Source organism: Blennius ocellaris (assembly GCF_963422515.1).
Source record: "Blennius ocellaris genome assembly, chromosome: 24".
Lineage (NCBI taxonomy): Eukaryota > Metazoa > Chordata > Actinopteri > Blenniiformes > Blenniidae > Blennius > Blennius ocellaris.
In genome coordinates, this window is record NC_137673.1 from 8192864 (window position 1) to 8208575 (window position 15712).

Below are 15712 nucleotides of genomic sequence, written 5' to 3' on the forward strand. Positions count from 1 at the left end.
CAAGTTGAATTTTCTAAATATTTCATGAAGGGTCAAAGTTCATTATGGCTTTGTTGTACTGGTGTTTTATGTATTTTGGGCTGAAATGTGTTAACTGACATTCATTTTACACGTACTTTTGCAAGTATTTTGTTTCATAAAGTTGTAAATATCCTATAATAAAGTCATTTTACCGAGTCAAGCCATGAGACTGTAAAAGTCCAGCGCGTGACTTACTTGCTACCGTAATACACTATATACTCAAATGTGAAAAATGGGCATTGGTTTTTAAAAAGTGCGTCGCTCCAAGCAGCCAATCAGAAATCAAAACCCTATAGACTGTCATCGGGGGGGGTTGAGCCAATCCCAATCAAGGTGGACTCCTCCCCTTTGCCCTGGCACATGGCGCCGCGAGAGGAAGTACTTCCTCCTCTGTGTGGGCGGAGCCAGTCCCTGGCTCACGCGGACGCAGCAGATTTCGAACGCACGGCACCCACCCCCCCCCACACCCCCCACCAGCCTCACCTCGAAGTCGTTGGCCTTGTTGTAGTGCATGTTGAGCGCGCGGAAGAGCTCGGCGTCGCGGCCCACCGCCAGCTCCTCGGCGGCGGTGACGCCCTCGTTGATGGCCTGCCGGGCGAACTTCTCCATCTGGATGTAGTAGAACTCCCGGAAGTTGCTGAACCACTTGATCAGCTGGGAGGTGATGCACCGATTGAACTGCAGTGAGAAGCAAGCACAAATACAGATAAGCTTTTTTGGCGTCGACGTCGCGCCGCCGCCATTTGAAATCTGCTCCGGACCGGCTTGTTTGCCTTAATCACACCTGAATTAACTGACAAAACGCAGAATTAAAGTTCCGATATTCCCGTTTGTCCACCTCTTTCTCACTTTTAAAATCCCCTTTTCTCCAATTCTCTCGTGAATGAGTGTCTCAAAACGGAGCGTTTTAGTTCTTTTACGGAAACGCAAGTTGCACCGAAACCCAGAAAGGTCTCGCGTTTGCCGGGCAAAGTTTTGAAAACGTGCGTCTGTGTCGAGGGAGACGTAGAGCGTCTTCAAAAAAGTTGCGTTTCCCACTGTTTCCGTGGAGAACTAGTCGGAGCGTTTTCAAAAAGGTGTTTTCTCTCACTCCCGTGAAGTCGGAACATAAAAAAAAAAAAAAAAAAAAAAAAGTTGGGTTTTCCACCCTTTGTTTTCACGGGGCATTTTCAAAAGGCTGCGTTCTCCGCCGTGCCCTGCGGAGATGGGGGTTGGGAGCGTTTTCAAAAAGCTCTGCCATCGGAGCACTTTTTCAAAAAGTTGCATTTTCACCTGAAAACATCGTCAGCGTTGCTTTACAAACATGTCGACTCCCGTCAGGATCAGAGTTGCTGCGCTTGCTTGCTTGCACTTTTTTTTTTTTTCTTCTCGTAATTGTGTTGGACATTAATGAAAAACTCTTACTGCAATGAATATGGTGTGTGTGTGTGTGTGTGTGTGTGTGTGTGTGTGTGTGTTGGGGGGGTGGGGGGGGCAGTGAAAGTGTATGTTTGTGTGTGTGTTCAGCGGAGGGGAAAAACGGCTTTGACACGGAGATTAAGCTCGGTATTGTTACAAGACATTGTCTCACAGGAACAAGGGATGAGCGGGGGAGATGGGGGGGGGGAGACAGACGGATGGGGGGTGAATGGAGAGAGAGAGAGAGAGAGAGAGAGAGAGACAGAGGAAGATGTCAGATTTTTTTTTTTCAAGGGGTGACATAATGGAGCATAATTCCATGGAGGGTTTTACAAAACAGGGGAAAGTGTGTGTGTGTGTGTGTGGTGGGGGGATGGGGGGGTGTGGGGGGGGTTCTGACCCACAAACGAGCGACACTCCACCGAGTCGTCACTCGGCGGATCGCACGCGAACACACACGCGAAGACGCGCACCCCCCCAAAAAAGCCCCACATGCGCAGAAGTTTTACACACAAAAAAATATCCAGAATTCAACTTTAGAATTTAGCAAACAATTGAAAAAAAAAAACCCAACACATTTAATGATTAAGCGACAAGAACTGTCGTCTATTAACACTGATGTGAAACTCCATTATATTAACTGTGCTTATAAAAGCAGTAGTCGTCGACGTATAGACATTATTTAATGGAAAAACACTGTTTACCCGGGAAATTATCATTTTGAACAGCTTTACAGTTTCCATACATACTTTATAATATATATATATCAATCAGCTGCAGGGTTATCATAAAATTATCTATATTCTTTCTTGATTGATGGTCGGTAACAACCAGTAATATAATATTATAAATAGTAATATATGCCCAATGTACTATACGCCATTTATAGATTAATTTTAGCAATTTTAAAAGTAATGAATACTATGATATCATATTTCAAATTGAACAAAGCTGATAATGTCAACTTTAAGTCAAATAAAGCAATAATGTAGTAATATTGGCCATTTTTGAACGCAACAAGGCCAATGATGTATACATTTTAGCCATTTTAAACATACGAGAGCCGATAGTGATCTTATTGAAATGTAATAAGTCATTTAAAAAAAAATTACTTTGAATTAGTTAAAAAGTTATCTGACGTTATTGCGCGCTATAATTTACCGAGCGTAGTTAATCACAGTTAATCAGTGGATTATAACAGTAGACATTGTATTATTTGAATAAGACTCTTTTGAATATTAGCGTGATATTTATTCTCTTGAGGTAACAAAAAACAAAATTAGGAGGACTTTTGGTTGCAGTACCAACTTCAACCACCGGGGCCAGTTAATTTTTTCCATGTTTGAGTGGAAATGTAAATGTATTTATTTTTTAATCATACTTAACACTTCGTTAAATGCACTTTTTTCACAATCTGGACTCCGATCACGCAGATGCACGCGTACACCCTGAAATGCCCCCACCTGCCCGCTCGTCTCCCCCACCGCCCGACACAATCAGCACAAAACAAAATAAAACAAAAACCACAAAAAAATAGACGAATGGACGTGGCAGGCGGCGGACGGAGAGGGAGGGGTCAAAACGCTGAGTTTGAGGAATGCCATTTTCAGTTTACAACCGAAACGTGTAAAGAGCGAGTGTCAGAGAAATGTGCCCCCCCCCCCCCCCTCCCCCCTTTCCCCCCTGCTCCTCCTCCCCCCTGACGCCCGGCGCTGTCAGGCCCACCTCCAGGCTACACGGGAAGGGCAAACATCCTTTAAGAATCTGCGAGCGGATTCGTCGTGGCTCGGCAGAAATTTCACAAGGGGACGGCGGCGCGAGCGTGTTGGTGGTGTTGGGGGGGGGAGAGGAATGTGCACGATCGGCAGAAATCCGCCAGTTGAAACGCTGAAGGTTTCCTGAAGGAATCGCTGCTGCTGTGACTTTTATCAAATGATAATTTAGGTCATTTGGTGGCGGGGGGATGGGGGGGGGGGGGGTAGTGGCGTGCTGTACTCGGGGTATTTGGTTCAGTATGTTTGTGTTAGATGAGGCCTCTGCTTATTACACTTTGAACTCTCTTGTGTCTGAAAAGATCAAAGGGTCAGCAAAGCCTCCACTCAGGCCAAACCGCCACGCAAGTTGTGAAAAATGTCAAACAAAACGGATTTTATTTTTGCAAATTTCTCCAGATTAGTGGACAAAACGCAACCCTGAGACATTGTGACGCTGCCATGAAGCGACGCCACCCGGCTGCTATAGTAAACTAGCCTCGAAGTCATGCTGGCAGGGTGTCGGATTACCCATAATGCAACAGTAAACCTTCGTTTGAGTTGAAAAGGTTATTATGGCAGCGCTTTAACAGTCCAGCTCGTGTAATATAACGTCATTTTAAATGGAATAAAGCTCATAATGTTGCAACTTTAACCATTTTAGATTGAATTAAGTCAATTTTGGCCTTTTTCATCTGGCCATTTTTTAGTTGAATAAAGTCAAAATCTTATCATTTTGACCGTTTTAAGTGCCATAAAGCCAATAATGTGAAAAAGAATCCCAGTTTAAATGTAATAAAACTAATAAATGTAGTAATTTTGGACATTTTAAATGTAATAAAGTCAATAATGTAACAATGTTGGCCATTTTAAATGTAATAAAGTTGATAAATGTAATAATTGTGACCCTTTAAAATGAGATAAATCTAAAAATGTAACAATTACAACTAATTTGAAACAATTTTGGCCAAGAAATGTAATAAATCTGGCCATTTTTTAGTTGAATAAAGTCACAAATGTAATAATTCTCACCATTTTTAATGGTATAATGCCAATATTGTGAAAAAGAAACACATTTTAAATTAAATAAAGCTCATAAATGTAATCATTGTGACCCTTTAAAATGGGACAAAGCCAAAAGATTTAACAATTATAACTATTTTGAATGTAAATAAGTCAATAATATAACAATGTTGGCCATTTTAAACACGCTGAAGCCAATATTATAGTAGGTTTCCCTTTCTATATATAATATAGCCAATAAATGTTGCAATTCTGGACCTTGTAAATATCATAAAGCCAATAATGTCATAACGTCGACTATTTGAAATGAAATAAAGTCTAATAATTCTGGCCCATGAGGTGAAATGAGTCAAATATCAGTTGCATCACAAATCAGGGGGGGAAAAAATACAAACAACTTTTGAGAATTACACGCCACTTATCTTTCGTTTTGTTTATCAAACAGCTTCCTGTTTGTTGATAAAGTCTCTTTATACGTTTACTTTTTTTTCCTTTTTCCTTTTTAACACTTTGCAAGGAATCGGTACGGCGTCAAATTGGCCGTGTGAGTAATCGACGCTAATTGTTTCCCGCTGAGACGGAGACGTCGCGCCGGCCTCTCCAGGCGAGAGAAAGAGAGAGAGGGAGAGAGAGACAGAGAGAGAGAGAGAGAGAGTCCTCGGCTCTGATAAATGTGTGTGTGTGCGAGCGTCTAATTAATCCTCCTCCAGTCTTAATTACTCTCGCTGACTCTCTCAAGACGGCGTCTCCTGCTCTGCGGTCGTCTGGTCAGAAGGCAACGGAGGCACAGATCCGTGCCCCCGTTGTTAAAAAAAAAAAACAACAAAAAAAACCCGGCGCAACCCACTTCCCACACGGAAGCGAGGCGGCCATTTGTGCGTAAGAGGCTCATCTTTAAGAACCGGTTTCCCAGAGACGGAGTCCATTCAAGTCCAATTAGGGGAAGCCTAATTCCCTGACAGGGAATCCTCCCAACACATGCTACTTATTGTTCCCCGGGAAGCGAGGCGAAAAAAAAAGGGAAAAGAGAAAGAGAAATTGACCCGGATTTTTTTTTTTTTTTTTGTAGAGACGGACAGCAACAGTTCAAGCTTGAAAAGAACCTCGCTCATCACAAATGGGATTATTTATCCTCGAATCCCCCCCCCCCTCCCTCCTTTATTATTATTATTATTATTATTATTATTATTAAGCAAAGTAATATCTTTGGGTTCATTCCCACTGACGGATTAACGGGGATTACCGCTCAATTAAACGCAAATTTGACAAATCGTCATTTGCATAGAACGTCAACAACAAAATCGCCTCTTCAAGGCTGTCGACAAACAAAAAGTGTCGCTCATAACGACGGATTCAACCTGCAAATCTGCGGAGGAGCCGGAATTATGACCTCATAATTTTCCCACAATGCAACATTCCGCCTTTCGATGTGGGGTAAAAGCAGAGAGTTGGTTATTCCTTTTCCTGCAATCAGGCAAATTTGACAGCGACTCTCCATTTGTGTCAACAAAGCTGCTTGGAGGAACAGTTTTGACAAATTTAATGTAGAAATCCGTGTAAAAACTGGAATAGTGAGCTCATTTATTCCCACAATGCATCGTTCCTCCTTTAGATACCCAGTAAAAGCATCAAACATAATGTGTTAATAAAGAAAATGCCATAATATGAGTTTTAGCGCCAAAACAATCCACCAAACATGACGTTGTATAGACGTTGGGGTTTTTTTTTTTTTTTGCAAATCTTGCACTTATTCCGCTCCCATTTGCTCAGACGGCGAATTCCAACAGAACCGACGTTTTGCCGCCGTCCATCTGCCGCGCAAACACGTTTTAATCTAAATCCCCGCTGAGATTAATGGAATAAAACCCACAAAACTAGATTAGTTATCAAGGCTGATATCAATCCTCGTGAGATAAACTCCTCGGCCGTGTCTTTGTTGGATTTGAAAAGTAAATATTTAGCCCCATTTACGCGACAACGGCGTCACGTGGAGAGAGAAAAACCTCCGGAGGGTTTTGGGCATTCGTTTCCATGACAACGGTGCAAAGATTTCACTGTTTTTCATGGAAAACGGGGGTAAAATGCAACAATTGGGAATTGCTCTGTCTGTGGAAACGGGGAAAAGGCAACTTTTGGAAAAAGCGAGAAAAACGAGGGGAAAAACACAACTTGTCAAATGTGCTGACTTTGTCTGTGGATATGGGGATAAACAACTTTCCATGGAAATGGGGGACGGAGCACAACTTTTCGAAAATACACTGACTACATCTTTATGGAAATGGGGGCACACATCTTTTCGAAAATGAGCCGTCTGCATGGAAACTGGTGGCAAATGGAACTATTTAAAATCGCGCCGTGTTTGAGGACACAGGAAAATGCAACTTTTTGGAAATTGCTCTGTCTGTGGGAACTCCGGTATAACACAACATTCTGAAAATGCACTGACTCTGTCTCCATGGAAACGTGGGAAAACACAACTGTTCAAAAGCGCGCTGACTCCATCGCCATGGATACGGGGAAGCACAACTTGTAGAAAATGCACTGACTCCATCTTTATGGAAATGGGGGAGCGCATCTTTTCGAAAATGAGCCGTCTGCTTGGAAACTGGTGGCAAATGGAACTATTTAAAATTGCGCCGTGTTTGAGGACACAGGAAAATGCAACTTTTTGAAAACGAGTCGACGCCTTTTCCATCGAAATGGGTGGGGGGGGAGATGGATTTCAACAATTTGAAATGTGTGTGTCATCTATGGCCGTACATGATACAGTAAGCCCAAAAGCCCAAATGTCGGATGACGAAAGCTTGTCATCGTCGGCGTATATTTGTGTACGCCTCCCGTTTCACGCCGCGAGACGTGGAAAGTCCACCTTCCCGGTGGCCGGGGGCTAAAACGGCCCTCCTGGTTAATGAGAAATCAGACTCCCGCTCGCATGCAGGTAGGCTTAGCAACCCCGTGTTTGTCTCGCAACCCGGTGTCCCGGCGACCGCTGTTGCCATGGCAGCCGACGAGGATGTGGCACTGCCACGAGGAAGTGGTCACCGCAGACGCGAGCCAAAGGGCAGCTGGTGTGTGTGTGCGTGTGTGTGTGCGTGTGTGTGTGCGTGTGCTCATTTGAATGCAGCGTCCTGAATCTGTCGAGGAGCCGTATGCTGCTTTTGCAAAAAAAAAAAAAAAGAGAACAGCCTGTAAACACAAAACAATCAGCGTCTTTGTTTTTAAAGCTGTTGTTCTGTTGTCATCTCTTTTGTTTCTGCCCCCCCCCCCCACCCCACCCCACCCCACCCCCCTCTAATTTCTTCACAACTTTCGCTGTTTATTTCCCCTTTTATTTTCCAAAATTCTGAATGAAATTAGTTAAAAAAAGACAACAAGTTTTGCATTTGAGAGTGAAAAGGCGTGTGGAGTAAAAGGGGTTTGAGTCTGTGTGTTTGCATGTGTGTGTGTGTGTGTGAGAGAGAGAGAGGGAAAGTGGGTATCCCCCCCCCACACACACACACACACACACACACACACACACACACACACACACACACACACACACTACCCTCCAACCTCGGGCCCGATTAAGGCCAGAAACTCTAATTATGCTACAAAGATGTGACAGACTGGAGCACCCATCTGCGCTGTAGGGTCTCCACACACACACACACACACACACACACACACACACGCACACACACACACACGCACACGGCATCAGACACCGTGAACAGTGAAAGTCCTAACATGATTCATTCCCGAACTTTATTGGCTCATCGTTTCCTCTTCGTCATCGCATGAGTCACTCTTTCCTCCCGTCTTTTCTTTGTTGTTGTTGTTTTGTTTTTTTAAATCGTGCAATTAAAAAAAATTTAATAAATAAAGGAAAATCTTTCACCTTGACGTCGGAGAAGAACATCTTGAGCATGTTGGAGGACGGGTAGCGGGTGTAGAAGAACATCAGCTTGGCTTTCTTCAGGTGGTTGGGGGAAAGGCCCTCCTGGATCTGAGTGGACGACCTGTTAAGGGAAGTGGCTTTTTCAGGGAGACGGGGAAACGTTTTGACCTCTGAGTCACGCCGCGTTATTACCGGCCGTCGACGACCACCCTGGGAAAACGGCGCACGCAACTCCTGGTTGGCACTGAAACGCGGCGTTTGCTTCTAACGTGGTTCAAAACAAGAATCGGGCGTCGAAAAAAACAGATTCTACAGCAAAAGTGACTCAAATCGGACTTTTTTTTCCACAAATTTTTGATGATTTTTTTTGGGGGGGGTTATAGCAAGAGTGTCAAACGTTTTAATTAACCCCAATTTCACCTCGAATCGGCCCACATTGATAAAATAATCCCCACATGAACCGGTTGCAATGGAAAATGACGTCAATCTCGACATGAAGCCAATTTTAATTTTGCAACAAAAAAAAAACAAACCGGTTGCATTCTGGGTGTTTTCACAAACTCGCCCTGACAGCACGGCGTTCATGCTAGTTTGATAGATTCGGTAGAATAGCGCCATAATAACTAGTTCTCTACGTATTTGACCTAAACGTCTATATTTTAGCCCAAAAAACATGGAAAAGACTACGATCTCAACATAAAGCCACTTTTAATACCACTAAATACGGTGACATGTCAGAAAAAGTAGCGTTTTGCACATTTTCACACCCCAGACCTTGGGGCTAATGCCAGCAGCAAAGTTAGCTCGCTGTCGTGACGCGCGTTAGCCCGGAAGCTAACGACGCCCAGTGTTGTCGTGGCTCCTCTTTGAGAGACTTGTTTTTTTTTTTTTTATAAGTGCTGACGGGTTCGGCGGCCCGGCGTTGGCCAGGGGGCCTCATTGACGTTCACGCCGCGCCGTGGCACAAATCCAACTTTTTGTCTCATTTGTGGCCCGTCGCTGACGTTTGAAGAGCAAAAACAAAACAAAAAATTCTGAACGCTTCAAACGAGCATCTTCCACCAACCCCCCCCCCCCCCCCCCCCCGGCTCCCCCCCCACCTCCACCCCCCTGCGGCGATACGGCGTTGCAGCCAGTACAATACGTGGCGGTCGTAACACGCCGGAGCCACTCTTGTGGTTTTTTTGATTGGCACCCGAAGCAAAACCAAACATCTGCCGGCTTTTTTTTTTTTTTTTTTTTTCTCTCTCTCTTTTTTTAAAATCCACAATCACACCTGCATCTGATCCGGCGCCTCTCCCGCCGTCTCGACAAACGGCGAGTCATAATTGCGGAGGTCCTGGATGCAGAGAGTGTGTGTGTGTGTGTGTGTGTGTGTGTGTGTGTGTGTGTGTGTGTGTGTGTGTGTGTGTGTGTGTGTGTGTGTGTGTGTGTGTGTGTGTGTGTGTGTGTGTGTGTGTGTGTGTGTGTGTGTGTGTGTGTGTGTGTGTGTGTGTGTGTGTGTGTGTGACAACAGCTGTGCCCCACCACGCTGCCATTTCCCCACCACATTAACAGCCCTATAATCTATCAGAGAAGATGAGGCAATCAATGGAACCCCCTGCAAGGTCAATTAGCACACACACACACACACACACACACACATACAAAGAAAACCCCAGGGGCCCTATATGGCTGGAGAGAGAGAGAGAGAGAGAGAGAGAGAGCAGCGACGGGCAGAAGATAAGTGAACAAAGTGGAAAGAAAAGCAGAAAAGGTCAGAAAGCAGTGGGGAGATTTTTTTTTTTTTTGAGTCGTGGCGATTAACGTAAAAAAAAAATGTAAGTTCCCGTTTAATGGAGACGTGACCACCGCCACTCGATCCGCCGCTCAAATTCACCCGGGATGTTGTCCGGCGGCGGCGGCGGCGGGATCCATCAGGTCGCAGGACAACAACACCGCCGTTTGGTTAACATTCATACCAACCTGCCACTACGTGTGTGTGTTTACTTCACATTATGTTCAGGTTTTTGCTTCCCCCCCCCCCCTCACCCCCCGTCTTGTTTTCTGTCGACACACACACTCGAGAGCACGCAAACACGTGTAAACAGCGTGAAGCCGTATGAATAGAAAGCAAATGGCGCGTGTATGTAATAGTAGCTAAAGTGAGTCTGTGAATAAACAATGCAACTGGTGTTGTTCTTTTCGTGCACTCCTCATCCGTCCTCTCTCGGTGTGTGTGTGTGTGTGTGTGTGTGTATATGTGTGTGTGTGTGTGCGTGCACACGAGTCCCAGCGCATGATTGTAGTGCAGTGCTCACTGTACGAGCTGTAACTTGACCGTGTTGCCAGGTGCATGTGTGTATATGTGTGTGCACGCTTGTGTGTGTGTGTGTACGTGTGCGTGTGTGTGTGTGTGTGTGTGTGTATGTGTGTGTACTGGGAGGGGAAAGAGATGAGGGTGGGGATAAATTCATAAATGAATGGAGGACATCTGCTCAGCTTTGTACAAAGGATTAAAGATGCACAGAACTGTGTGTGTGTGTGGGTGTGCGCGCGTGTGTGTGTGTGTGTGTGTTTGTGGGGGGGGGGTCTTTCAGGTGAGCTCCGATCAGTGCTAAATACACTCCACTAACCGAACTGGCGCTTTGAAGCCGTCAACTCCAGTCATTTTATCCAGATTATGCATTTTGTGAAAGTTTCTAAGAGTGTATTGATTTATCCTCCGCAAGGGTGTGTGTGTGTGTGTGTGTGTGTGTGTGTGTGTCTGTGTGTGTGTGCAAAAATTCAGTCTATTTTTCCAGAAAAGTGTTTACTGGTGCGTTTAATAAATGTGGCTGTTTATATTCACTGCTAGATGAACTAAGCAACCTCAAAAAAATTTATTTATTTCACCTCCGAACTTAAAAAATTCAACAGAGGCGACAATGGTCAATATCTTTGAAATACTAATGTCCAATTTCAAAGATTTCTTTTATATCTCTTTGAATAAATGAGTGGTGGGGGGGGGGATTTCGGAATGAAACGGCTCCGGGAGGATCAAGAGACGTGTCAAATATTTCCTCTTTTTTTTTTTTTTTTTTTTTTTTTTAATTTTAATTAAAGCGACGTCTCAATTGGCTTTGAACGCGACACTGTGATCAAAATCCTCGTCGCAGCTGCAAGGAGTTCCTATTTGTCAACTTCAAAGTCTTGCTCGGTCTTTTTTTTTTTGTGTGTCCCCCCCCACCACTTTGTTGTCCGTGTGTGTGTGTGTGTGTGTGTGTGTGTGTGTGTGTGTGTGTGTGTGTGTGTGTGTGTGTGTGTGTGTGTGTGTGTGTGTGTGTGTGTGTGTGTGTGTGTGTGTGTGTGTGTGTGTGTGTGTGTGTGTGTGTGTGTCAGTAGAAGCCCTCTCCATATGAAAGGTTAGAAAAGATAAACAGCTACCTGCAAACACCTGTCGACACACACACACACACGCACACAGCTGCTCGGTGACGGAGAGTGGAGCCCCCCCCCCCAACCCACCCGCCCCGCCCCAAACCCCCCTAAAAAGAAAAAAACCGATAACGACGGAACTGTACGTTGAACAATCTCTTTACGCGAACCTCGAAACGCACCAATCTGCCATCAATGAGGCCAAACCTGCTCCGCTTTGAAATACGATTAGCTTTGAGCTCCTATGTACAAGGTCTGACACACACACACACACACACACACACACACACACACACACACACACACACACACACACACACACACACACACACACACACACACTGAAATATGATTTGCTTTGAGCGTTTATGTACAAAGTCTTTGTGATGAAAGAGAACCTAACAGCACAAGAGTGTCTCAGACAGTGGAGCCACTGTGTTGAAGAGGGTGTTTGGGGGCGGGGGGTCGGGTGGGGGGGGGGGTTCACTCGCTCTTCTCAGTGCCTTTAAACGCCACAACCTGCTGCACCAACTTAAAAGAGCTGGAGAAAGAAGCGTGCGACCTGTTTAATTCCCCCCCTCCACCTTCACCTCCACTCTTGTAAGACCCGGAGAGTCTTTGATCTCTGGCGAGGAAACGAGAGGAACCAATTAATGCAGACTAATTCACATTAAAGACTCCTCCTCCTCCTCCTCCTCCTCCTCCTCTCACCACCACTATGCAAGGATACGGTGCTGCCCGAGTACGGCGATATGTCGGCCATGTCCTGCAGGTCCCCGCACTCGGACTTGATGAGGGCCAGCGACAGGCCCTCCGGGCCGTGCTGGCTCGGCGAGGTCTGTCTGTGGTGGTGGTGGTGGTGGTGGTGGTGGCCCAGGTGGGCGCCGCCGCCGCCGAGCGCCGCCATTTTGGTTCTGAGGCTGACGGTTTCCCGCGTGATGTCCATGGAGTCCGGCGAGGAGCGGTGGTGGTCCTTGGGCCCCGACGGGTATCCGCCGCCGCCGCCGTGCGACCCCAGCGGGCTCTGGAAAGGGTAGCCCATGAGGGGGAGCGGGAACGGGTGGCGGAAAGAAGGCGGGCTGAAGCCGAGCGACGCCGTGAGCGGCGAGGGGTGGAGGGAGGGGTGGTGGGGCGGCGGAGGCGGCGGGAGGGACGGGTTTGCTCCCGCGTTGTCTCCCGCGCCGCCACCGCCGTTCTTGCGCACCACCAGCGGCAGCGCCTCCGTCTGGTCGTTGGGCGTCGGCACGCCGCTCAGCCGGCCGCTCAGGCCCCCAAAGGAGTCGAGCGGACTCGGGACGACGACGTCGCCGAAGCAGTGCAGTCGCTGGTTGGCGGCGTGGTAGCTGGACGTGGGGCTGCCGCCGCCGCCGCTCAGGCCGAGCGCCAACGGGCCGCCGCCGAAGCGCGAGTCGGGGGTGAGGGACGGCAGCGGGACGAAAGGGGGGGGGGCACGAGGAGGACGAGTTGGAGGAGGAGGAGGGCGCCGCCGGCGTGCCGCCGTGGCAGCCGTGGTGGTGGCCGACGGCCGGCTTGGGCGAGGAGAAGCCCTTCACCACGGTGTCGACCACCTGCGACACGGCGCAGTTCAGCTCCTGCTTCAGAGTCTCCGCGAGCTGCCTCCCCCCTCCCCCTCCCCCTCCTCCCCCCGCCGCTCCTCTCCTCTTCATCGCCCTCTCGCCGCTCCTCTCCTCCTCCTCCCGGCCGTCCACGTCCTCCTCCATCTCGCCGTCGATCAGGGCCTGCTCCCGGAGGAGGGCCCGGGCCCGGTCCAGGAACAGGCCCGGGTCCAGGTCGGACAGGTCGTCGTGGGCGTGGCGCCCCCGGTCCCGGTGCCTCTCCTCCAGGCCGTCGGAGCGGATGCTGTCCTCCGACAGGTTCCCGTCCTCCTCCCGCTCCCCCGCTCCCCCGCGGTCGGCCTCGCCGTTCTCCTCCTCCTCCTCCGTCTCCGAGTCGTAGATCTGGTAGAACTTCTCCTGGAGCTGACGCAGCTGTTTCTGTGCGGAGACAAAACGTGGGTACGTCGGGAAACGCTCGCCCCGGGACGCCAACGCCCTCCCCGAAACACCCGTACCGACCTGCATGTCCTCCAGCTGGAGTTTGAGCTGCCGCCGCTCCTCCTGCCGCTGCTCCTGCCGGGAACAAACCAGCTGCGTGAAGCTGTGCTGCTGCTGCGGCAGGCGCTGCTTCCTCTTGTTCTCCCTGTAGACCTCGCCGGCGCCGCCCCGCGAACCCGGCGAGCCCATGAGGCCGGAGGGGCAGTCGCCCCGGCCGCCGCCGCCGCCGCCGTGTCCGTTCCCGTCTCCCCTGTGCTCGCCGCCGCCGTTGTTGCCGTCGCCCTCGCGGCCGCCCTCCTGGCCGTGGTCCCCGGCGCCGGGGCGCACCAGCGGCGAGTGGCTCATGCCGCGGATGATGTTCTCCACGCGGGCCCGCTTGGCCCGCAGGTGCTCGTCCGACAGGCGGTCCAGGTCGAAGGACGAGAGCGAGAGCGGCTGGGAGGCGGCGTGGGAGCTGAGGCCGGAGGCGGGCGGCGGGCGGCCGAAGGCGGCGGCGGACGACGGCGGAGGGGGTCCGGGGGACAGGCAGTCCGACGGGCTGTCTCGGTCGCGGGACGAGTTGCTGCAGGCGTCCTCGGCCTGGATCTCCGAGCCGCCGCTAGACAGAGCGCCGCTCCCCTGTGATGCGACGGGACACAAGTCAGCGAAGGGTCGCCCGGGGGGGGAACCGCCGGCGTCGCCGCGTCGGTACGTACCTGGAAGCCCGAGTCGCTCCCCGCCGTTCTTCCCCATGTTGTTCTTCAGCAGCTGCGAAATGATGGTGGCGCCCGGGAAGGGCATGATGGCGTCCTCGTAGGAGTTGGCCCTCTTCAGCAGCTTGCGCAGGACGTTGGACTTCTCCCCGTCGCCGTGGGCGACCAGCGGGCAGTCGCCGTCCTGGTTGGCGCCGTGCGATTGGTTCATTCCGTCGAGCAGGGTCTCCCGGGCGCGGGCGAATATGGCGCTACCCACGGTCCTCTTCACCCCGATGTCGACGCGCCGGCGCTTGGTCTGTCTGGTTAGGAGGGCGGCGCTGTCATGATCAGGCATCACGCAGGGCAGCTAAACAGACATGACCCGTGGTCGTCTCAGACCGGCGGGGGAGACCTGGAGAGCAGCAAACACACGTTTGACCAACGCCAAAAAAGAATCGAAAGAGACCCTCTTTAAAATAGTTCAAGGAGAGAAGTAACACCTGCCTGTGAAAACCAAAATAATTTTCCCATTTCCTCCTCGTCCCCTCGAGTCCTACCCTTGATTCCTGCGTCTCGAATCCACACAGACTCTTTTGGCCGCCTGAACTTTGATTTTTGTTCGTTTTTTTTTTTTTTGTTGGGGGGGTCGAATGCAGTCACCGGTGGAAGTTCTCCACTTATTCTTTTCGGGGGAAAAAAGCAGCAACAACAAAAAACGTCGGTGTTGAGACACGAGGTCACGGCGGGAGCGTTCGGAAAGCGTCGCTGAGGAAAAACACCATTTGAATACTTCGAAGGTGATCTCCACCGAGTTCCCCCCCCCCCCCCCCCCCACGTTTGCATCTGCTTTGAAAAGAGATTTCACGGAAATGGCGCACGAATTCGAGCGGCGGCGGTTTTCAATCGGGTGTCACGGCGCATTCCGGGGAAAAAAAACCAGCCGACAAAGGGGCTCGGGACACACGTTCGGCCGGCGCCATTAGCAAATGAGATACTTCAGTTTGGATACGACTGTGGTTAAAGCCGAGGTGTTCAATGACCCAGATACACACACACACACACACACTGCTCTGTGTTTGCATTCTGGGTTCCTCGCAGATCAGGTCAAGAGAGCGACAGACAGTTTAGATTTTTGGTTCCAAAGAGCCTGGTGAGTTTCGACATGTGTGTCCAAGAGGTCAAATTCAGTGTTTTGTTTGTTTGTTTTTTTTTGCTGCGGCAAATAACATCAATTACACTTCGAATATATATATATTTCCAATTAAATCCAGAACGCACTTCTGCACCTTGAAAGACGATGTGAGAGTGTGTGGGGTTTTTTTTTTTTAGGTTTTTTTTTGGGGGGGGGGGGGGGGGGGGGGTTGGTGTCAAAACTGAAACTTTAGTTTTAAACTGAAATCCTTACGCTTACTCCACAATTGAGAAGTGAAATTGGAAACGACGGGGCTGAACCTGCAAATCTCACGGTTACGGAGCGAGCGAGAAGTGAAGCCACCAGAGGAAGCGACAACCTTG

At 49.1% G+C, this 15712-nt stretch overlaps 1 protein-coding gene across 1 annotated transcript in view; it reads right to left on the reverse strand.

Annotated features, from left to right (window-relative positions):
• The window catches only part of LOC308147463 (prospero homeobox protein 1-like), a gene marked incomplete at its 5' end in the record, with an annotated part of 31454 nt that extends 16902 nt beyond the window's left edge, over nt 1–14552 (reverse strand). Inside the window, 7 exon segments of the mRNA XM_080519602.1 lie at nt 505–699; nt 8074–8181; nt 12200–12919; nt 12921–13463; nt 13545–14141; nt 14219–14239; nt 14241–14552. Coding sequence (XP_080375728.1) covers nt 505–699; nt 8074–8181; nt 12200–12919; nt 12921–13463; nt 13545–14141; nt 14219–14239; nt 14241–14552 — 2496 coding nt within the window.
• Between the last annotated feature and the right edge of the window lie 1160 nt (nt 14553–15712).